At 42.0% G+C, this 22,848-nt stretch overlaps 1 protein-coding gene across 5 annotated transcripts in view; it reads left to right on the forward strand.

The window, feature by feature from the left end:
• The window catches only part of DAZAP1 (DAZ associated protein 1), a 42,605-nt gene extending 20,032 nt beyond the window's left edge, over window positions 1-22,573 (forward strand). The window contains exons 7-13 of one of the 5 annotated variants that reach the window (XM_040323437.1): window positions 2,284-2,366; window positions 6,881-7,031; window positions 11,040-11,069; window positions 11,163-11,312; window positions 11,411-11,581; window positions 17,500-17,548; window positions 21,558-21,644. In XM_040323437.1, the coding sequence (XP_040179371.1) occupies window positions 2,284-2,366; window positions 6,881-7,031; window positions 11,040-11,069; window positions 11,163-11,312; window positions 11,411-11,581; window positions 17,500-17,546 (632 nt within the window). In that variant the 3' untranslated portion in view covers window positions 17,547-17,548; window positions 21,558-21,644. Of the gene's footprint in view, window positions 1-2,283; window positions 2,367-6,880; window positions 7,032-11,039; window positions 11,070-11,162; window positions 11,313-11,410; window positions 11,582-11,903; window positions 11,955-17,499; window positions 17,549-21,557 lie in introns of those variants that run through there. The other 4 variants (XM_040323439.1, XM_040323420.1, XM_040323443.1 and 1 more) reach the window with 4 other exon arrangements.
• The last annotated feature ends 275 nt before the right edge of the window (window positions 22,574-22,848 follow it).

Below are 22,848 nucleotides of genomic sequence, written 5' to 3' on the forward strand. Positions count from 1 at the left end.
TGTTTTTTTTTTAAAAAAAATCAATGCAGTACATACCTTTTTAGAGAGATGTTCTCCGCGGCTTCCGGGTATGATCTTCGGGACTGGGCGTTCCTATTTGATTGGCTTCCGACCGTCGCATACAGCGCGTCACGCGTTGCCGAAAGCGTCTCTATACGGCGCCTGCGCACCGACGTTCGCCTACTTTTGGCAACTTGTGACGTGCTGTATGCGACGGTTGGAAGCCTGTCAATAAAATAGGAACGCCCAGTCCCGCAGTCCATACCCGGAAGCCGCGGAGAACATCGATCTCTAAAAAGGTATGTACTGCATTGATTTAAAAAAAAAAACACCCGATCTGTGCTTCCCACAATTAGCCTCAATCTAATGTTAAAAATTTGTTTTTTGGGTGAACCCCCGCTTTAAAATCTATCTGATTAGCATTCATTTTAGCAATAAATACAAACCCTCCTCTGGTCAGAGGGGTAGGCTGATGTCACAACCACTGATTCGGCCAATCAGAGGAAGCTTTGTGTTCATTGCTGATTGGCGCTGATCAGATAGACTCTAGTGTGTTCCGGATATGAGATGGGAAGTCTCGACTGAAACACAGTGCGGTATGTTGTATGTAGCCTCAGTTACGTACCATTTATACCGCACATCCAGCGGCCACACGTTTGTGAGGGACAGAAGTCGTTTGGGTGATCTTGGCCCAAACAAACTGTTTGTTTAGCTTTAATGCAGTCCTTCAGTGAGGCTTTATTGAACTGCAGTATGTGAAAGGAACGCCCTGTGCAAGATACAGATTGCAGGAGTTGTAGCTTTCATAGTGCATATGGACTTTCACATGGCATGTTGGAGTAGTGAAAGAAAGGTAAGTATTTGCTGCTTGGGAGAGGGTTTAAAGAGGGTGTGCGCTGAAAAAAAAATATTAAAAGCCAGCAGCTACAAGTACTACAGCTGCTGACTTTTAATATTAGGACACTTACCTGTCCTGGAGTCCAGTGCCGTCCGCAGCAGAGGACGAGCGATCGCTCATCACTCTGCTGCCCCCCCACCATCCTCGGTGAGGGAACCAGAAAGTGAAGCGCTCCGGCCTCACTGCCCGGTTCCCTGTGGCGCATGCGTGAGTCGCGCTACGCATGCCGATTGGCTCCCGTTGTGTACTGGGAGCCGAGTGTTCCCAGAACACAACGGGGGGGCGGGAGGTGACGTCATGCCCGCAGTTTACTTGAAACTGTGTGGCTGGAAGTGGGTGCAAATACCTGTCTTTAGACAGGTATCTGCACCCCCCTCCCCCTGAAAGGTGTCAAATGTGACACCGGAGGGGGGGAGGGTTCCGATCAGCGGGAGTTCCACTTTAGGGTGGAGCTCCGCTTTAAAGTAGACTTGTTTCTTTTGCCCTTAAATGGCAAAACATAGGTTTCCTTTAAGATAATAGACAGGCATTTTGAGGTAAAATAGTATAGTTTTGCTTTCCAGGCTTAGAATAGCCATAATAGTTGGCTTTAGTATACCTTCTCTCTACATCAAGTCCATTAGTTTCACATCTAGTGAAGGTCAAAAATATCACTGCTTACATAATTGTTGAATGGCAATACAAATGTAGCTAGCTTTCATTGTTTGAGCTTTTGGAAATAAGAAGATACCAGTAAAGGTTGAAGCACTTACTGATTTCCTTTTTGGTTTTTGCAGTGTAAGGCTTGTGACAGGGTGCAGCACTGCCGACTATTTCATTTACACTTCATATCAAGTAGTGTGGGAATTGCAATCCTCTGTTTTTTGAGAATTATTTTCTTGTCTTTTGCTCTTGCTGCCGACAGCAGGTTTTGTCCTGCTGCATCTCAGCTTGGCCTGTATCTTTGTGGATTCACATAGCTTTTTCTCTCCAAAACATACTCTGGGCTTTCTCAACTTTGTTGGAAAAGCTTTGAGAGTCCTTAGCTGTTATAGATATTGTATCTCTGTTTAACGCTTTAGAACAATATATGGCTGCTGTCAGCACTAGCTGCAAAGCAAAATGCCACCAGGGCAGAAGCATCAGGACTGTAAAGCAACCTCACAGCTTGTATTCCTTGCCAAATCAGTATTAAAAATAGTAGATCCAATACAAGCACTTTGTTTTTAATCATGCAGTACAATTGTCTTCTGCTACATGCTGAACATTAGGCGTGTAAGGAACTGCTGCAGTTGCTTTATTGTGATCCTGCTGCTACGGCCTTGGTTCTGCTCCTAATACTGTTCATCATCCTGTTTTGTGTCACAACACCCTGCTACCTTGATTCACTCTTCGTCGTTGGCTAGGTTTTGGATTTATAACTTTCGAGGACGACCAATCAGTGGACCAGGCTGTCAACATGCATTTTCACGACATCATGGGCAAAAAAGTGTGTAGTTGTAGTTTTATTTTACCTTAAGACTGAATTAAGCCTTGGGTAGCAGTCAATGTCCTTGGTGAATGGCCAGTAGTGTGCGGTATAGGGCTGGTGGGATATACATGCTTCTGATACAAAAGGAAGAATAACAAACTTAATAGTTTAGGTTTAGTGGGTATCCATTTTGTTCATGTTGCTATTCTGTGAATGCAATGTCCTAGACATTTTGTTTGGCCCCCAAGGACATCTCTGCTGCTTAAGGTTTGGTTTACTGCCACTCCTTCTGATGTCATTTTCATTAGAAACTTTAAATGAGGTTGGGGGTTTAATGAGTGGGAAGAGCTGACGTTATGTATACATTTTTTATTTATTATTATTTTTTTTTTTTTAGACATCACGAAGGACTGGTCGCTGTTATTGTTTTCATTACTTGGTCACTTACTGTGAATCTTTGGTATAGATGCCATGTTCTCAGTAGTTTAACCATTCTGCAGTAAAGTGATCTGTTCATACTGTGTTGTCAGGTCTATGAAATACTGTAGGGTGGCCTCCTGCACTGTGGGTTGGCTGTTGTGAAAATAGGTTAATAGCTTGGAGATAACACACTGAAAAGTTGCATCTCAAGTGGCACAATATAACCTTTACTAAAACCAACATTATTATTAATATACAGGATTTATATAGTTATAGTGCCAACAGTAGAACAATCTTTACCAGTACACTATTGTAACAAACCAATTTTATGAGCCTCAGATCCGGGTGTTGGATTTGGCTCTTGCATCTTCCTTATACAATGTGTTACCACACAAAAATGGAGCTCTGACATCCTCAAAATCTTCGCAGTTGGTTGAGCAGTGACTAGACAAAAAGGCGAAAGACACTTATCTGCCTTTGTGCAAATCCTCTCCTGGGATTTTTAAGTCCAGTCCTTCCTGAATCTGAATCCCACAGCGTTTTTTTTTTTTTTAATATTGCGGATGTTTTGCTTCCACACATTATACCTTTGTAGTATGTGTAGTCTACTCTTACACGTTGGGAAGAAATTTTGGATACATAGAGTGGGTATAGAAAAGAATCGCCCCCTTTTTAAAATAATTTTGTTACTTTGCAGCCTGAAATAAGGACAGGCACAGTTTGTTTTATCCAGCTATGTTTACTCATAACATCTAAGTGAAAGATATAACACCAACATGTCAAAAAAATCTAAAACAGAATCCCTTAGTTGGAAAAAGGATCACCCCCCTTGTGTCAGTATTTTGTTGAACAATCTTTTGCTTTTAATTACAACCTTTAGTCTGTTGTGAAATGTCTCTACTAGCTTTGCACATCTAGACTATATTCTTTGCAGAACTGCTCAAGTTCAGTTAAATTTGATGGTGACCATTTGTGGACTGCAGTCTTCAGGTCATTCCACAGATTTTCAATGGTGTTTAAGTTTGGGCTCTGACTAAGCCATGCATGGACATTTGTCTTTTCTCCAACCACTGTGTGGTCATATCTTCTGTGTGCTTTGGGTCATTATTATGTTGGAAGGTAAACCTTCTTTCCATTGACAACTTTTCTGGCAGAGGGCAGCAGATTTACCTTTAAGAATTTGACTTGTATTTAGCCCCATCCATTTTCCTTCTATCCTGACAAGTGCTCCAGTCCCTGTTACAGAGAAACGCCCCCATAACTGGATATTACCACCTCCATGCTTTACTGTAGGAATGGGGTTATTTGGATGGTGAGCTGTATTGGATTTCTACCAGACATATCTTTTGGTGTTGAGGCTGAATAATTAAATTTTAGTCTCATCTGGCCATAACATTTTTCCATGTGGCCTCAGAATCTTCAAGGTGATTGCATGTGGCTGTTCTTAAGGAGTGGGATTTTTTTTTTATTTTTATTTTTTGCAACCCTCCCATACAAGGCACATTTGTGGAGAATTTGTTATATTGTTACACGCATACAATGGCCACTCTGTCATAAATTCCTGCAACTGCTTAAGAGTTAATGTAGCCCTCTTGGTAGCCTCCTGGCTTTTTTTGTCAAGGTTGAAGCAACATCCTGATCCAGGGAGGGTCTGTGTTGTGCCAAATACATTTCACATCTTAATAGACATCACTGTGCTTCAAGGCAATAAAGCCTTTGAAATATGTTTTGTATCCATCTCCTGACTTGTGCCTGTCCACAACTTTATCCCGGAGATCTTTTGACGGTGCCTTGCCACCCATAGATGATTGCTTCAGTTGCACTATCAAATGCTTCAGGTAGGGATTTACAAGTCATTTTTAATGAGGGAGGGGTGATCCTTCTTTTTTTTTTTTTTTTTAAACTTGGTGATTATATTTTAATTTTTTGACATGTTGGTGTTATACCTTTCACTTGGATTTTATACGTTTCACTGTGTAAATCTTGATAAAACAAAAACTGTCTCAATTTCCGCTAAATGTGATTATTTTAAGGGGGGAGGGGTGATTATTTACTCACTGTAACCCTAAAATTCAAAGAAAGTATGCCTATTATTCCCCCCCCCCTTTCAACACTAATGTACGTTAAGGGGTGAAAATGGTTTGTGTAAATTGCTAGTGTTAGGGTTTGAGAACACAAATTGGCACAACATTGACTAACAGGTTTGCGATGGTTAAAAAAAAAAAAAAATCGGTGGTCTTTGCATTCACTTATGTGAGCATTCGATGCTTGCACAGTATACTCAAATGTCATCCGATCATCCTCATCATTGTTGTGACTTTGGGATTAATTTTGGGAGAGAATATATTGATCTATGTTTGGTATACAGCTATGGACAAATGTATTGGTGCACTTCCATGATAAAAGAACCCACAGTTTTCTTGGATCATTATCCTGTTTGGATGATCATGATTTGAGACTGGATAACAGACTGTACAGAATTCCTTGAGATTCTTGAGATTTATTTGAGCCCTGCACAGATTTAAGATGCCCTGAGCCCTGCCAGACGCAGCAAAGCAGTCCTAATATCTAACCGAGCAACCTCCATGTTTTACAATAGGTATGAAGTTCTTTCTTTGAAAACTTATTTTGTTCATCTGTGACGCAACTTGCCAAAAAACTCCAGTTTTGTCTCCTCTGTCAAAGGACCTTCCCCCCCTAAACCATTGTTGCCTGTCAATATGTATTATAGAAAATTCCAGTCTGGCTGAATGAAAAATTGATTCAGTGAGCTGTAAGGGTACCAAAAAGTTTGTCCGTAACTGTATAATATAATGTGTATTTATAGATGTGCTGTATGGCACGTTTAAGCGCTATTACACTTATTTTTTTTTATATATTGCAGCTTAGCAATTTTTGAATGTGGCAGCTGCATTCATTTTTTTTTGTTTCCGCCTTATTTTCACCTCATGATCTGGTCAGTAACACGCTCAGCCTGAAGGAAGGAAAGGGTAGTGTTATGTGCAGTAGAAAGTTTAGATGGATTTAACCAAGTTAAAGCTGAACACCTGCGAACACTTTTTAGGGCATTTTACAGCCACAGTTTTTTTTTTCTCTTTTGGGATAAAGGTTTTAAATAAAAGCTGACAATTGTAAGCACCTCTGTCAGTGTTTAAAAGGGGTTGTCTCAACCCTCCAACTGCTGGTTTTGATGGACAGCTTAGTCTTCTAAGAGAAGTTGAAAAATACCAAACTTATTGGCAATATCAGGTGAAAATAAAGCCAAAAAAGAAACGAATGTAGCCACTACATCTAAGAATAATTAGGCCGCAGTATATTTTTACTTGTGGGTTTAATGATGCATTAAGATAGTAATACAAAATTTCAAGGGTGATAGGAAATGGCTGTTGGTGAGAACATTATTGACATTCAGGTTGCAATTGTTTGTCAACTGTTCTGTCTTTTTTTTTTTTTTGGTCAAAAAGATTGGGGTGTAGGGCAAAAAGCAGTTACAGTCTGATAACTTAACAACACAGTATGAAGAATATGCTTCTTATTGACCAAACTGTCCATTTTGTATTACTTGCATGTTTTGTTTACTTTTTTGTTAGATATAGTGTAAGATTCTCTTACCACATCCATTCCCTCTGACATTATTTGCAAGTTAATTAAATTGAGATTCTTAAAGCGTTAGCCTGGGGAAGGTAAGTCTTTATCTTCCATTAGCTATTTCTGATCTAGCCAATCACCAGCCTCCCTAGCAGCATTCCAGTCCCGTCTTATGTGATTCCTGCTTGTGAGCGAAGTTTAGACTTCAGTTCATGTGAAGTACACCTGTCCTTTTTATTGCCCCTGGCATTGTCCTGCATCCACAGGACTCTTCAAACTGGACTCAAGTTCTGCTTCCTTGCTTTTTATAGTCATGATAAGAACCCTTAGTACACAGAATTAATAATTCTTATGAAGCCATATATTGTACGTGTCAAGTATTTCACTGACCCTTATGTAGAACTTTATAGAATTATAGTATTATTATGATAAGTTTAGTTGTAAGTACAAATATGGGGCACAGCAGGAGGGGGAGAGGGCAGCAACTATGGAACTATTTTTGACCATTCTCTGTCTTTGTTTAGGTTGAAGTGAAACGTGCAGAGCCTCGTGACAGTAAAAGCCAAACTCCTGGACCTGCAGGATCCAATCAGTGGGGTAATAGGGTCATGCCCAGCACAGCCAATGGATGGACAGGTCAACCTCCCACATGGCCACAGAGTTACAGTCCACAAGGTGAGACTTTTGGGGGGGATTGGTAGCTTGTAAAAACAAACATCACGTTGCATATTTCTATAAAGTAACAGATGTTGCTCTCATGTTTTTTGCAAATGTCAGTGCTTAAAGTGGAACTTCCGCTTTAAGCACTCTTCGCCCCCTTACATGCCACATTTTTGCATGTCACTTTTTTTGGGGGGCCTTCGTTTGGAGTGGGACTTACTGTCCCACTTCCACCCAGGCGGCCCCACCCTCTAGGCGATGTCCTGGGACACGTGACGGGTCCCAGAAGATTGCCTGTCCACTCCAAGAGCGCAGCGTGACACGCGCATGTGCCGTGCATGCCTGGCCATGATGCTGAAAGCTGTTATGGCCGGGTGCCCACACTGTCGATGGAGGCGCCAGCGTAGAACAGGGGGAGAGGAAGGACGCATCGGGTGGCCGCATCGCTGGACTGTGGAACAGGTAAGTGTCTGTTTTATTAAAGCGGTGGTTCCCCCTAAAACAAATTTCTAACAATACATTCGGTAGGCTGGCTTTTTTTTTTTTCGTACATACCTCGATCATATCGCATATCGCCGTTTCATCCCTCGGCTTCCGGGTATGAGTCTTGCTGGACCTAGTTGATTGACGTTCCTCCGACCGGCGCATACTGCGTGTCACGACTTTCCGACAGAAGCCGAACGTCATTGCGCAGGCGCCGTATAGAGTCTGCTCTTTACGGCGCCTGCGCAGCGATGTTCGGCTTCTTTCGGAAAGTCGTGACGTCAAGTATGCGTCGGTCGGAGGAACGTCAATCAACTAGGAACGCCCACCGCCACAAGACTCATACCCGGAAGTCGAGGGATGAAACGGCGATATCGAGGTATGTACGAAAAAAAAAAAGCCAGCCTACCCGCAGTGTAAGCAGTCTTCCAAATGTATTGTTAGAAATTTGTTTTAAGGGGGAACCACCCCTTTAAGTCATCAGCTATACTTTTTGTAGCTGCTGACTTTTAATAAACATAAAAAGCCTGGAACTGTTCTTTAAAGTGGTTGTTAAGCCACTGACATTACCATACTATCCTCTCTGCCTTCTAATTCTGTGTGTGAATTAAAAAAAAAAAAAAAAAAAAAGCATTAGAGGTACCTGTAATAAAATATATGTAATGAAATAACTAGAAGTCTAATGTTGGTGTAAACACAAACTAATTTTACATACATAGTTTTGTTGTTAAATAAAAAAAATAGTCAAATTTAGTGGTTTTGGCAATTGTTATATAATAGTTTTTTAACCCCTTCCCACTGCCGCCTACTGGCCTTTTAAGATCTAAGTGCCAGTGTCTTATCGATCTGGTTCCGCCATCGGATAGGTTCTGGAACCGACTGCGCAGACTCCGCGCATGCGCAGTAACAGGCCACCAAAATGGCCAAACTCAACAGCTGATCGTCAGCTGTTAATGCGCTCGGCCATGTAATGCGCTCGCTCACAGTTGGGCGGAATCGGGGGCAGACACAGAGCGGACACAAAGGGTTGGAGGACATGCCATGCCGCACTTCAACCCGGAAAAGGGGGCGGGGTCAAGGAGACTTGTGTCCTATGGAACCACGCTTGCACGCAGCAAGCCCCTGTAATAAAGTACACGTCTGCGTGGCGGGTTTTTAAATGTTAATGGGCGGCATTTTCATAAGGCATCGGGAGCAAGCGCATCTATAGCTCGCGAACAGCTGTTCCCGCTTGGTGGTTTCCGTCGGCTCAGCTTGCGCCTGCGCACAAAACCATATCGATAGCTGGAACCAGCTCGGCAGATCACCGGAAAGCAGGCATTCGGGTCATAGCGCTTACATAACCGGAAAGCTCCTGATCGCAAGTATGCATCGAGAGCTTTCCAGTCCCCGCTGGGAGCGCGCTCTCACCACACAATAGTGTTTTACTTAAGGCTGCATGTATGCCACCTCTTGTCGTTAAAGCCTATCCACGGAGAGCTCACATATGCACCATGCCGATGAGAAATGTTTAAAAGGGTTTAAATTTCCCATGTAACAGCTATTCTTGGTAATCTATTTTGTCAATCTGCTCTCCAATGATCAAAGTATTACCTTTTTATGTAGAGAAAAGTGGGGGATAAATTCTTTAATCCTCTGTTTACTAATGACAGTTTATGCAGATTTAATCTCCATCTATCAGGGGATATTGACTAGGAAAAGTGATAAAAACTGGTTGTGTTGCACTGTGATTTTTCTAATGCGCAGGAGAGGGGAGTTTAACACTTTCGCTGTCTAAGCCATTTTTGCACACATTTAGAAAATGATTTTAGACAAAGAGGTTAGATAAAGCTTCAAACATATATTTTATGGAAGCACACTCTGAAGATTAAAATGGTGGTAGTTCCAGTTCATGTCATACCATATTTGCGCAACAGTTTATCAAGTGCAGCATTTCGGTAAAAGTAAATTTCAGTTAATGTCGGGACTCAAAAATGCAATATAATATTTAGGTTGCGCCAAGTAAATGCTCAACGTGTCAAACGTTTAAAGCGGAGGTCCGCTTTTTTTTTCTTTTTTTTTAAGTCAGCGGCTACAAATACGGCAGCTGCTGACTTTTAAAATAAGTACACTTACCTGTCCAGGGCCGCCCTCGATGTTGGCACCCAAAGCTGATCTATCGCTCGGCTGCTGACGCCGCCATCTTCAGTAGGGGAATCAGGAAGTGAAACCTTGCGGCTTCACTTCCTGGTTCCCACTGGTCCCTGCTATCTTCTGGGACCCCTGTGTCTCCCAGAAGACAGCGGGGGAGACAGAGAAGGCGCTGGAAGGGGTGTAGATACCCGCGTGTGGCTCGGGTATTTATGCCCGGAAGTGGGAGCAGAATCCCAAATTTTAGGTTTGTTCTCAGAAAAATAATGGAAGGGGTAAACTTCCAATGGGGACACTAGTTCTGGGGGTCCCCAAGGAATTCTCTTAATTTTGCAGGGATTTCCTCACTTCCGGTTAGGAAATCGGGCAGGAAGTGAAATCTCTAAAATGGCACACAGGTGGCAAATATATCTGACAGGGGTTCTAATCCTCTCTTACTCTATCCAAAATGGAAAAGAACAATATATTTTGTCTAGAGTTCTACATAAAATTTGCATGCATCAGTACCCTATATTTTTTCCACTTTTGGATAGACTTAAGGAGGCTTATTACCTGTCAGAATTTTTTTTTTTTTTTTTTTTTTTTTTTTTTTTTTACCATATGTGTCTAATTAGGGAGATTTACCTTCACTTCCTGTCTCATAGCTAAAACGGGTAGTGAGAGGAAATCCCTGCAAAGGGAATTCTTCCCCACATTACTTTTCTGGGTACAACCCAAAATGTGGGATTTTCTTTTACTTTCACTTTTAATGATGTTAAACGACAAATGGAGAGGCAGAATCTTTGTGGGAGACACATGGGGCACAAATGGCAATAAAAACCTAATGGGTGTTCTGATACACTTCCACTCTGTCCGAAACAAAGGTTTTGCCTTTAGTTATACTTTGATCATGCATTATTGCTCTCACTTCCATGTAGGGAGCAGTATATAACTTGTATCGTGAGCAATGTTTTCATACATAGGCTCCCCCAACAGGTTCATTTACATTTGCGTGTGGGGGAGTGGTTTAAATGCTTGGGTGTAATTTATTCTTTGAGTTTATTTCCTTGCATTCACTAAAAGCTTATAATATTTTTAAGACTGGTTCCCTTTAATGCGACGCCAGAGTCTTCCTTTTTTTTTTTTGGGTGGGGCGTGATGGTGGAGTGCACTCCGGGGGTCACAGAAAGCGATCGGGCAGCTTTACAGCCACCGGGTCACTTTCATTACCAAGCTGACAGGTGGCTTGCCGAGTGTACACAAAGCAGCCACCTGGAGTGTGTAAAACGAACCAGCCCCGAATGTGGCATATTCACATTTATTCTCTTTAATCATTGCAAATAGAAATTCACACCATTCTTTCCTTTTTTTTTATTTTTTATTTATTTATTTATTTTTTCACTTGCTGACTTTATCATTGTTTTTCCTTAGGCATGTGGATGCCAGCAGGACAAACTATTGGTAAGTAATCCCCTATTAATCTATGTTGTTTTTCTTTAACTTGGGCAGATCACTTCATTCTCTCCTACCTCTTTTTGGTTCTTCCTAATGCAGTCTTCTCCACAGGCGGGTACGGGCCTCCTGCTGGCCGGGGTGCTCCTCCTCCACCTCAAGCCTTTACCCCCTTCCTAGTATCGTCACCTCCAGGAAGTTTCCCTGCAGCTCAAGGTTTCCCAACAGGTTATGCAACGCCACCTCCTTTTGGTAAATTATAATGTTTATATTTACTTTTATAAAATCCAGTAAGACTTTCTACTTAAGTTAAACTATTGTGTGTATGTTTGTTTTTTCTGTCATTCCAGGTTATGGCTATGCACCTGCACCTCCTCCTGATCAGTATGTCACTACAGGCGTTCCACCTCCACCTGGTACTCCTGGAGCACCTCAACTGGCATTCCCTCAACCTCCAGGGCAGTCGGCTCAGGATCTTGGTAAACCTGGTGGTCAACAAGACTTTTCTTTTAGCCAATTTGGTAAGCAATGAGAGTAATATTTAATTAACTTTTATTGAAAATTTAATTTGGCATTAGTTGGGTGGTTAGTAAGTCTTGCACAGTTCTTGAGCAGAGGCTGGAGCTCTTCATTTGTGAGGGATGTGTGAGGTTCCCTTTTTTTATAGCTTTTTATGAATTTGTATGTGCCCCTCCCCTGCTTTATAGTTTGGGGCAGACCACTCCATTCCTAACCATGCCATGCATTAACCCTGCTGCCTGGCTGGTTAGCATATCAGGTTGGGGTTTTAGTGCATGCCTTCATCATCCCACGTAAAAAGCCTGAAGAAATCACTCTTTCTAGGAAATGCCTGCTTTGTGAAATTATCCGAGTGGATTTGAACTCTCTCTGAAGGAAAAAAGGTAAGAGATGGTAGGTAGTGGTAGATCATCGTTTTTAACCACTTCCATTATGGAGAGTACCACCCCATTCATTAACATTAGTCTTTTATCTTTTCTTTAGGGTATTTCAAATGCCCATATCTTTATTTTTTTTTATTTTTTTTTTGAAGAACTTTATTTTTTGATGGTTAGTCCTGTAGTGGCTATTTTGTACCCTAAAAAAACAGTCAAGCTAAATCATATAACAATATTTGAATGGAAGCTTGGTTAAAAAATAGAATTACCTCAAGTACAAACACTAAATCGAAGGCATTTATGCCAGTTTTATCGTAATTATAGAGCCGCAGAACTAGGATTTTTAGATTTTTAAATGGCAAAGGTTTTTCTTCTCACTATAAAAGTGAGAAACCTCCCTTTTGGCAGGAAGGGTTATGGGATTATAAGGAAATATAGTCTACCTCTTCCACCAGACCACTGAGGCTCAGCTGGTATATAAAGCCATCTGAAATCCGTTTTGAGGGTTTTTTGTTCTGTTAGGTAGGTTTGTCTCTTGTCATCCCAGTCATTCAGAGTTGCTCCTAAAGAATAAGTACAGACATACCCCACTTTTAAGTACACAATGGGACCAGAGCATGTATGTAAAACGAAAATGTACTTAAAGTGAAACAATACCTTTTTCCACTTCTAGGGGGTCAGGGGCTGTAGTGGGGGTGTCAAGAGCTGTAGTTGAGGTCCCAGGGGCTGTAGTGGGGGTGTCAGGGGCACACTGGAACAGGGTGGGGTATGATCTCGGAGTTTCAGCTCCTTCTACTGTGGCTTCAAAATGTCTGTACAGTACTTGTGAGGCACTTAACATACACTCGCGGGTATGTCCTTACTCGCGAGTGTATGTAAAGTGAGTGTACTTAAAGCGGGGTATGCCTGTACATTTTAAAACAAAGTGTACTCATCTCTTTTGCCCCCTTCACCTGAGCTAACCTAACATCCTCACCCCTCTCCTCAGATGCTCACCTACCTTGATCTGACCTTCGGGCTCTATTGTGTGTTTTACATAGTCTTGCAAGTCCATACTTTTATAGGACGGTTTCCCTTTGTTTCTGAACCTAACACACAGCCCCATAGTGTATAGGGCACTAATGCACAAGCGTGGCCAGGCAGTAAAGACTTCTGGTGCTGGATGTAAACAAATGCCAGGCCTACATCTGTCGGATTGTGTTTATTCTATATACCCAATCTTTGTTTTACAAATAAACATTTAATTCATGATAAAGGATTCATAGAGTACAGTGGAATAGTTAAAGTGACACTAAACTCTGGTTTGAAAAGAATACATTCTATTTAAGTATGTATTAAGTTAAACAAGTAACTTCTATTGCTCTCTGCCTCCAAATTCCTTTTTTGGCTTGCTCCTGAGGTGGCCTGGGAACTATAGACTTTGTAGTGTACTTAAGTGGCAACCACACCAACCTATAACTGTTTTTTGGAGCAAGGCGCACATGAAAGGGGCAATACGATTTCTCAGTATAATCACCAGCCTGCAAAACAACCAAATTGACCCTGTCTAATAGTTGTGGCTTATGAAAATAAATCCCTCTATTTTAACTGTAAACTGTTACAGGGCCAACTTGGTTGTTTTGCAGGCTGGCAAGTGTGCTGGGAAATCTGTTTTGTGATGTGTTTGTAGTGTGTATACAGAAGTGCACATGACTGCAAATAATGTGCACTGCCTGTTTCAAACAGAAGTGAGGGGGGGGAGGGGTTTAGGATGTGTATGGATTCTTTTTGGAGGAGATGGCTGGATCTAAATTTGGCCAGGTCAGCGGGGACCAGATGTATTTTGACCAGTCTATGGCTGGTCCTGTTCGAGAGCAGTCAATCTACTGCACGTGATTGGGCTTGCTGAAAAAAAAAATAGTTTGATCAATGCTGCAAACCAGCTGGGTTGTCTGCTATAAGAATACAGTGACTCAGCTGGTTGTGTGATGTGTTTTTTTTTTTTTTTTTTTTTTTCATTCAGCCCACTGACCAAACGGAAAAACCTGAGTCATTTATGGACAGCTAAGGGATATCCGTGTCACTTTTAGGTACAGGTCAAGTCCTACAATAAAGACTGAGACCATCTATGCAAATTAAACAGTTCAAAGAATGGTGCATATACCAGAACATTGTAGAAAATGAGTTGTTTAAACCATTAACATAAATTACATTGAGGGGGCAGTTGAATGCAGTAAGAGCCTAGTTGTGGCATTGCATGTATTCATCTGGTCTTCCCATGTCTAATGAGAACATGTAAAGCTTTTTCATAGATATCTCCATAAGAGACATGTAGTTGGATTTTTTTATAATGTAGCTAACCCTTCTGGAAAGTGTAAGTATCAATGATTGGTGAGGAAAAGATGATCCGCACTCCGGTCGTTGCTCTTAAACAATAGACGTATTTATTGACAAGCCACAGTAGACAAACGCAATAGAAAAGGTTGACGTGTTTCAGCCTATAAGGCCTTAGTCCTAACCAATGTATCAATGATTATATGCAGTGGCAGAAATATTTATCTTATGCAATAAGTAAGGTCTAGTAGAAGGCTCAGAGTGGTAATTTTCGCTATTGGGTCAGTTTCTAAAAAGATTTAATAAGTGGGCACTGCCCTCAAATATGGGAGAGGGAGCCGAGTACCCATCCAGCACTAGGAGAAACCTGTGTGTCCCACCTATTTTTTATTTGTCTGTTTCACTGATCTGGAAGTTTAAAATAAATCCTCAGTGTATTGGTGGTGTCCAAGGAAGTATACATTAGAAGAAGTTTGTCAGAGAGGGTATGAGACAACAACCTGCTTCCAGTTGACTAAGTCCCCTTTCACACTGAGGCGGGAGCCGGGTGGCGGTATAGCGCCGCTAAAATTAGCGACACTATACCGTCGTATTTGCTGCGGGATTCGGCTGCTAGCGATGCGGTATTAACCCACGCTAGCGGCCGATAAAGGGTTAATACCGCCTGCAATGCGCCTCTGCAGAGGCGCTTTGCGGGGCGGTATTGCCGCGGGTTTCCCATTGTTTTAAATGGCAAGGAGCGGTATACACGCCGCTCCAAAGATGCTGCTGGCAGGAGATTTTTTTTCTCTCCCGCCAGCGCATCGCCTCGGTGTGAAAGCCCTCAGGCTTTCACATTGAGTATGCAGTGCAGGAGTTTTTCAGGCGGTATAGCAGCGCTATTTTTAGCAGTGTACCACCTGAAAAACTCCTCAGTGTGAAAGGGGTCTTAGTATGCTGGAGGGTTTTGATGTGCTCCTGTGAGCAGTTTTTACAGTGACAGGATGCGTTGAAATGGGCCTGACGTGAGCAAGAACTTTTCTTCTAATGAGATTAACAGTCTTAGTAGGGAGTTTGGGAGGCTCTTGACAAAGTTACAGGAAACATCACTAAAATACCAGGGGTGTTTGTCCACATCTGTTGAGGCCTCAATGGTTTAGCCCCAAGAAGGGAGAAAGGCTTCTGAGGAATTCACAACCAGTGGAGAACAGGTGCTGAAGCCATCTTTTACCCACCTTATTTCATATATATTTTATTCCACAGGCAGTCTGTCTGTGTGCAGACTGTCACCATTTTGTTGGATGTATTTTAATTGGGTAAAACTTTAGAATACCAAGAACGGATAACAAATTGAGAACATACTAGGGTGAACTGATATGGTGATTATACTGACTCTCATGTGGGGATCAATTTAGAGATTCAAAGCACCAATGGCTAATCAGGACTTAAAGGATAAGTTCACCTTTAAATAAATGTGCAAGTGCAGTGTGGCAGATAAGTGTTTGCACGTTAACCACTTAACGCCCGCCGCATGCCTATTTACGTCCACAGAATGGCACGTAGAGGCAGATGGGCGTATATATACATCCCTGCCTTCTAGCGGGTGGGGGGTCCGATCGGGACCCCCTCCGCGGCGGGCGGATTCCCGTGGGGAGCGATCCGGGACGACTGCGCGGCTATTCGTTTATAGACGCTCTGTCGCGATCGCTCCCCGAAGCTGAAGAACGGGGAGAGCCGTATGTAAACACGGCTTTCCCGTGCTTCACTGTGGCGGCTGCATCGATCGAGTGATCCCTCTTATAGGGAGACTCGATCGATGACGTCGGTCCTACAGCCACACACACTAGGTGAACCCTAACTCCTACAGCGCCCCCTGTGGTTAACTCCCAAACTGCAACTGTCATTTTCACAATAAACAATGCAATTTAAATGCATTTTTTGCTGTGAAAATGCCAATGGTCCCAAAAATGTGTCAAAATTGTCAGAAGTGTCCGCCATAATGTCGCAGTCACGAAAAAAAATTGCTGATCGCCGCCAATAGTAGTAAAAAAAAAAAAATAATACAAAAAAACTATCCCCTATTTTGTAAACGCTATAAATTTTGCGCAAACCAATCGATAAACGCTTATTGCGTTTTTTTTTGTTTTTTTTTTTTACCAAAAATAGGTAGAATACGTATCGGCCTAAACTGAGAAAAAAAAAATTTTTATATATGTTTTTGGGGGATATTTATTTTAGCAAAAAGTAAAAAATATTGATTTTTTTTCAAAATTGTCGCTCTATTTTTGTTTATAGCGCAAAAAATTAAAACCGCAGAGGTGATCAAATACCACCAAAAGAAATCTCTATTTGTGGGGAAAAAAGGACGCCAATTTTGTTTGGGAGCCACGTCGCACGACCGCGCAATTGTCAGTTAAAGCGACGCAGTGCCGAATCGCAAAACCTGGCCTAGGCATTTAGCAACAAAAGGGTCCGGGGCTTAAGTGGTTAAAGAAAAAGGGGTATCCCCAGCAATGGCTGTCTCTGTGATTTATGTAGGAATAGTAAGAGTTTTTAATTCCCCCGGCTTGCAAAGTTTCTCTTGGCATATATGGATAGATGGTGTTCAGAGCTCTTTCAAAATTAGTGTGAGGTACTCTTCGTAATGATGGAATTGATATCTAGTGGCTTTTTTAATGGTAGGTCATTTAGACGCAGTGTTCTATGCCCCCCCCCCCCCCCCCCCCGTCAAGGTGGAGTTTAGTGGTGACAGGGCAGTTGGTTATAGTTGGCTATGGCTTTTTGGAATAACATCCCATGTAAATATTAGGATTAGTTCGTTTTTTTTTTTTTAAAGACTGTCCACTTGAAGTAGACCTAACCTCGGTGCCCTTAAAACTCCTATAACTCTACCATAAGCCTTTCATTAACCACGTTAACTACTGGAGCAGTTTAATTATTCACACACATTTTAAAATCTGCATTTTAGAAATTCAATTATATATTTTCTGAGAACAGAGGCCCAGTAGAATATAATGGCAGTTGCAATTTTTTATGTTGCACGATATTTTGCATGACTGTTTAACAATTTTTTAAAAAGTATTTTTAATTTTAAGTAAAAACACACTAAAATTTTAGTGCACACTTTAAAGTACTGTAAAATTGAAAAAATAATAGAATTGTTTCTACAATGCTTTATCCAGATAGAGTTAAGATATTCGTCATAGAACAGTAATTAAATATGTTTTTGTTTCTATATGCATCATTTTTAGTGCCTGGAAAGCCTCTGCTTTGTTTGAAAGGCTTGTTTATGGCATAAAGGTAGGATTGTTACTTGTAGCAGTTTATCAGCTTTATTGTGTTAGGATTTTCTTGTAATCCTAATTGATTAGAGGGTTAAAAGGACGTACCAAAATAAGAAAAAACACCAGTGTCATAATTTTTTTGTTTTTATATACAAATATTGTGTTTAAAAGATATGACAGTGCAGAAATTAAGCAAATAAGATACATTGGAATCGACAGCATGTAAATAGGAGGGTGGAGGATGGCAAAGTGACCCCTTAATAACAAGCAGTGTTAAAGCGGGGGTTCACCCTAAAAAAAAAAAAAAAAAAAAAAACTGTTCTATCCAGCATACTGCTGACATCAACAGTATGCTGGATTTTTTTTTTTTTCGGTCTGTACTTGCCTTTTTCCGTCGTTTTTCACCCGGCTTCCGGGTTCTCGATCCCCTGGGGAGTAGGCGTTCCTAAGCTCTGCATAGATGAGTTTCCGAAAATATCCGAGTGGGACCCGGCACTTTACGGCGTTTGCGCAGTCAGCTCTACACGGCAGGCGCCGTATAGCGCCGTAAAGAGTCGAGACCCCGTCGGATATTTTCGGAAGGCGATGACGCGCACGTCAATCATCTATGCAGAGCTCCCCGTTGGAGAAAAGGAGCGACACACCCACTCCCCGCAAGGAAGAAGACCCGGAAGTGTGGCTGAAGACAGGTAAGTGTACACAAAAAAAAAAAAAATTACAACGCCACAAAAGCCTTTATTAAGGCTAGAGATAGGTTAGGCAAAAACATTTTTTTAGGGTGAACCCCCGCTTTAAGTAGTAAGCCTAACTTGATTATTGGTCAAATTCTGACCTCTTAGGTGTCCGTCGCACTTGCAGTACTTAAAGGAGTTGTAAAGGAAAATGTTTTTTCATCTTAATGCAATCTATGCATTAAGGTGAAAAAACTTCAGTGTATACCGCCCCCAAGCCCCTGTTTTACTTGCCTGACCCGTCGAAAGTCCAGAGCGCGGTCCCGAGATCCTCTTCGCCGCTCAGCCTGGCCGCTGATTGGCTAGAGCGGATGGATTGAGAGCAGCGCAGCCATTGGCTGGCGCTGCTGTCAATCACATCCAGTGACGTGACGCGCGCCGAGGAGTGGGGCCGAGTGATACAGTGAGCGGCTATGGCCGCTCGCTGTGTCACCTGCAATTACTGACCACCATGCGAGGTCTCGCATGACTGTGGTCAGTACTTGTGGGGAGGACCAGAGACAGCCACCGAGGGACCCCAGAAGACGTGGATCGGGGTCACTCTGTGCAAAACTAACTGCACAGGGGAGGTAAGTATTATAACATGTTATTTTAAATGAAAATATTTTTTTCCTTTACTAACACTTTAACATAGTAACCAAGATTTGGTTGGCACTGTGGAACATTCTGGGAGTGTCTTAAATCTAAACCCCAAAATAAAAATGTTATGTATTGCAGCTTAATAATCATTTGTCATATTTAAAGGGTTTAGAGGTGTTTATTTAAAAAAAAATAAACCTGTCATACTTGCCTGCTTTGTGCAATAGTTTTGCATATAGCAGCCCCAGTTGTCCTCTTCTCGGGTCCCCTGACACTTGTAGCTCCTTCCCCTCGATTATTGCCCCCGATAGCAAGCCACTTGCTATGGGGGCAATGGTGCATGCCCATAAGACGCACAAAGCCGCGGCTCAGCTTTGTGCCCTTGCTCTCTCTCTATTGGCTCACTGGCTGTGATTGACAGCCGTGGGAGCCAGTGGCGCTCAAACCATTGTCTCAGCCAATGAGGATCTCATGCACATCGCTGGATCGAAAGGGGTCTCAGGTGAGTTTTGGGAGGGCTGTGGGGGGAGCTGCATACACACAGAATGCATGAAGTAAAAAAAAAAAAAACCCTTCAGCCTTTATAACCACTTTATTTTCCCATGTTTACACCTGGTGATCTGGCCAGTAACACACTTCCTGTTTAAGGGTGGCGAGAAGAGGAGGAGCCACCCTTGGACAGCAGCATTGTCAAACACTAAAGATGATGGTGTTCATATGGTCCTAAATTTGCTAGTGCATCTAAGGAAATAATGCCAAACTCTCCAGCTAACACTTTTTAAGCAGTTGCAGCATCATTTTTTTTCCCATTTTTGATAAAGATTTTACAAAAAAATAATATAAACCTGACCATTTTAGGAATAGTTATTAAAGCTGCAGATACTCACCTTCTCTCTAACAGCAAAACATCCATGGTGCCAGTTTCATTTAGGAGTCTTGATTGGCCAGTACCGGGTGATCTAACTGCTGTGCACTGGTGCTGTGTAAACTGCGCAGCTCAGTGTACATTGCAGATGACTGCGAAGGAGGCAGGTAGATTTATTGTAGAAAATACTTCTAAGGTAAATAGCCTGCCTACTTGCAAGTTGTTTGACCTTCAGTTTTTCTTTAGGGCCACTTTCACACCATGGTGCAGAATCGTTTGTTTTTCTGCATGCGTTTTGCAAGAGCACAAAAAAAAATTGTTCTCTGTCCTGGTTACACTACAACACTGCTATCATGTGCAGATTATTTTTTTTTTATGCGCAAGAATCTGCAACATGTATGCAATTTTCTGCATGGGGAAAAACTGGCATGACATCAACATTGGTGTGAATAGGGCACTTAGCTGATGGCATGTTAACTGATGTGAAATTGATGTCTCCAAGTGAAATCTGTGGTTTTCCCATCAGTTTTCATATACGTATGGTGTGAACGAGCCCTAACTGTTTTGTCTCAAACCTCTAACTGCCACTTTTGCTGGGCAACTTACTCTATTGAAGCAGACCTGCACCATATTCACTCCTCCAGTGGTACGAAGTCTGAAAGGGTTCCCCCACTGGTGTCTTCTCCCCAGCACCTTTCAGATGCAAGTTTTTGGCGGTCTTGATTGGCCAGGGCGGGATGACATAACTCCAGCAATATGCATAGGAGTCGGTTATCTCGGCATACAGGGACTGTGCTGTCTATATAAATTGGGCTGCAAATGCCACAGCACACAAAGGCAGGTAGGTTTATTTTATTGCAGAAGAGACATTGCATGCCTGCCCTAAGTTTTTTTTTTTTTTTTGCCTTTTAGTTTCACTTTAATGAAAAAATGTAAGTTTCATATATTCACTGGAGGGATCTCTCTGCCCTCCTCTGTACTCTGCCTTGGGGTAAAAGTTTAGTTTCGGTTGCACCCTTAAAAATTCAGCATGGTTGAGAGTCTTATGGAAGTGATGCCCAACTTTTCTGATGTTGTACAATACACAAATAGGTTTAGTTATGCTAGAAACCTGGAATACAAAAAAATGTCATGGAAAATTGTATACCCAAAGTGTGCCCACCTGCTTTTGTAACTTAAAGCGGGAGTTCACCGTAAAAATAATTTTTACCCTTAGATTGATGCTCATTTTGTCTAGGAGAATCGGCTAGTTTTTTTTAAATCGAACCTGTACTTACCGTTTTAGAGAGCGATCTTCTCCGCCGCTTCCGGGTATGGTGTTCGGGACTGGGCGTTCCTATTTTGATTGACAGTCTTTCGAAAGGCTTCCGACGGTCGCATCCATCGCGTCACGAGTAGCAGAAAGAAGCCGAACGTCTGTGCGGCTCTATACGGCGCCTGCGCATTGGCGTTCGGCTACTTTCGGAAAATCGTGACGCGATGAATGCGACCGTCGGAAGACTGTCAATCAAAATAGGAACGCCCAGACCCGAAGACCATACCCGGAAGCGGCGGAGAAGATCGCTCTCTAAAAAGGTAAGTACAGCTTTGACTTTAAAAAAACTAGCTGATTCCCCTAGACTAAATGAGCATCAATCTAAGGTTAAAAATTGCAATTTCCGGGTGAACCTCCACTTTAAACAAAGAAAACCGTGATGCTTTTACAAAGTAAGAGTGCATGTGTTATGGTATGCATTTGGGGGGGGGGGGGGGCACAGAACACCATTTACCCTATTTTACTTATAAACATCCCTGACTGTGTATTGGTTTTGGTTGCACAATCTTTATGCTTGTCTGTTTCTTTGCTATAGGATATGGACAGGATATGAGTGGGTTTGGACAGAGTTACTCTGACCTCAGCCAACAAACCCCCTCATACACGACAGCAACAACTGCACCGGCATCGGCAGGCCCGCCTGTGGGTGGCAGTGGCTTGGGAAGAGGACAGAATCACAATGTGCAAGGATTCCATCCTTATAGACGTTAACATCAGGGAATGGGGTGCACAGTGGAAACAAAAGGACGCATCCACCTCTGAACTTGTGACAATCACCTGGTCAAGACACATCCTGCTTAGAGACTTGTGGAGGTTCTATGATTTGAAGGATAAGCTGTGGGTGTTTGGACAAGAGTTTTTACATCTCTTTTTTTTTTTTTTTTTTTTTTTTTTTTTTGACCCATCAGCACAAACAAAGCCAATGAGTCACTGGTTCCAAACAGGGTCTTGAAAACATCTGCAGCTTTAATGGAACTCTTCAGGTTTATTGGTTCATATTGTTTTCCTTGTTTTGGGGGAATTTTTTTTTCTCTGAGCCTTTGTTTTACCATTAATTGTAAACTTTTATGTTTAAAGATAAAATATATACATTTAAAAATTGTGAATTTTTTAAACAAAAAGATTTTCTACTATGTATGCAGGTTTATTTTTTAATTTAATTGCAGGGTTTCCGGCAACACTGGAGTTCAGAAAAGTTTTAACTCCTTGCTTCTGAATATATTTTTCATTAATTTTATTTTATTTTGGGGGTTGTGGGTTGTTGAGTGCAATAAGTCAGCATCTCTGAGTTACCCAGTGATTTCCTACTGAGTGTAGTTCTTGATTTTGTTACTTGACATGAGGCAGAGTGCAGGGAACAGTCACCTGCTCAAAAGTCACCAATGCAGAGACTTGATATGTACCCCTTACTTATTGCATTCTAACTGCAAGTTCTCTGGGGTTATGGAGCCATCTCTAGGTGTAAATTCCTCAGGCTGAAGGTGTGCAGTGCATTTTGCACTAACTGGTGAATACCTCCTGGTTTGAATAAAAAAATCATTTTGGATGATACATTTTGGTGATGTTTCTTATTATTAATCCATGGTTTACATATTGTAACTGCGCTTTTAAGCTCTGTTCACACCGTGGCATTCCAAATCGTGGGCGGAATTACCGCGATTTGAAATGGCAACAATTTACGGGCACCTAGGCAATCCCGTCCTATGCAATGGCACCCCTGATTGGGGTGTGATTTTGCAGCGATCCGTCAGGTGACAATCGGTGGTAAAATTGTGTGACTATCCAAGATGTGAATGGAGCCTTACTATTGAAGATAAAAATCGGAA

The sequence above is a fragment of the Rana temporaria genome, chromosome 1 (assembly GCF_905171775.1).
Source record: "Rana temporaria chromosome 1, aRanTem1.1, whole genome shotgun sequence".
Lineage (NCBI taxonomy): Eukaryota > Metazoa > Chordata > Amphibia > Anura > Ranidae > Rana > Rana temporaria.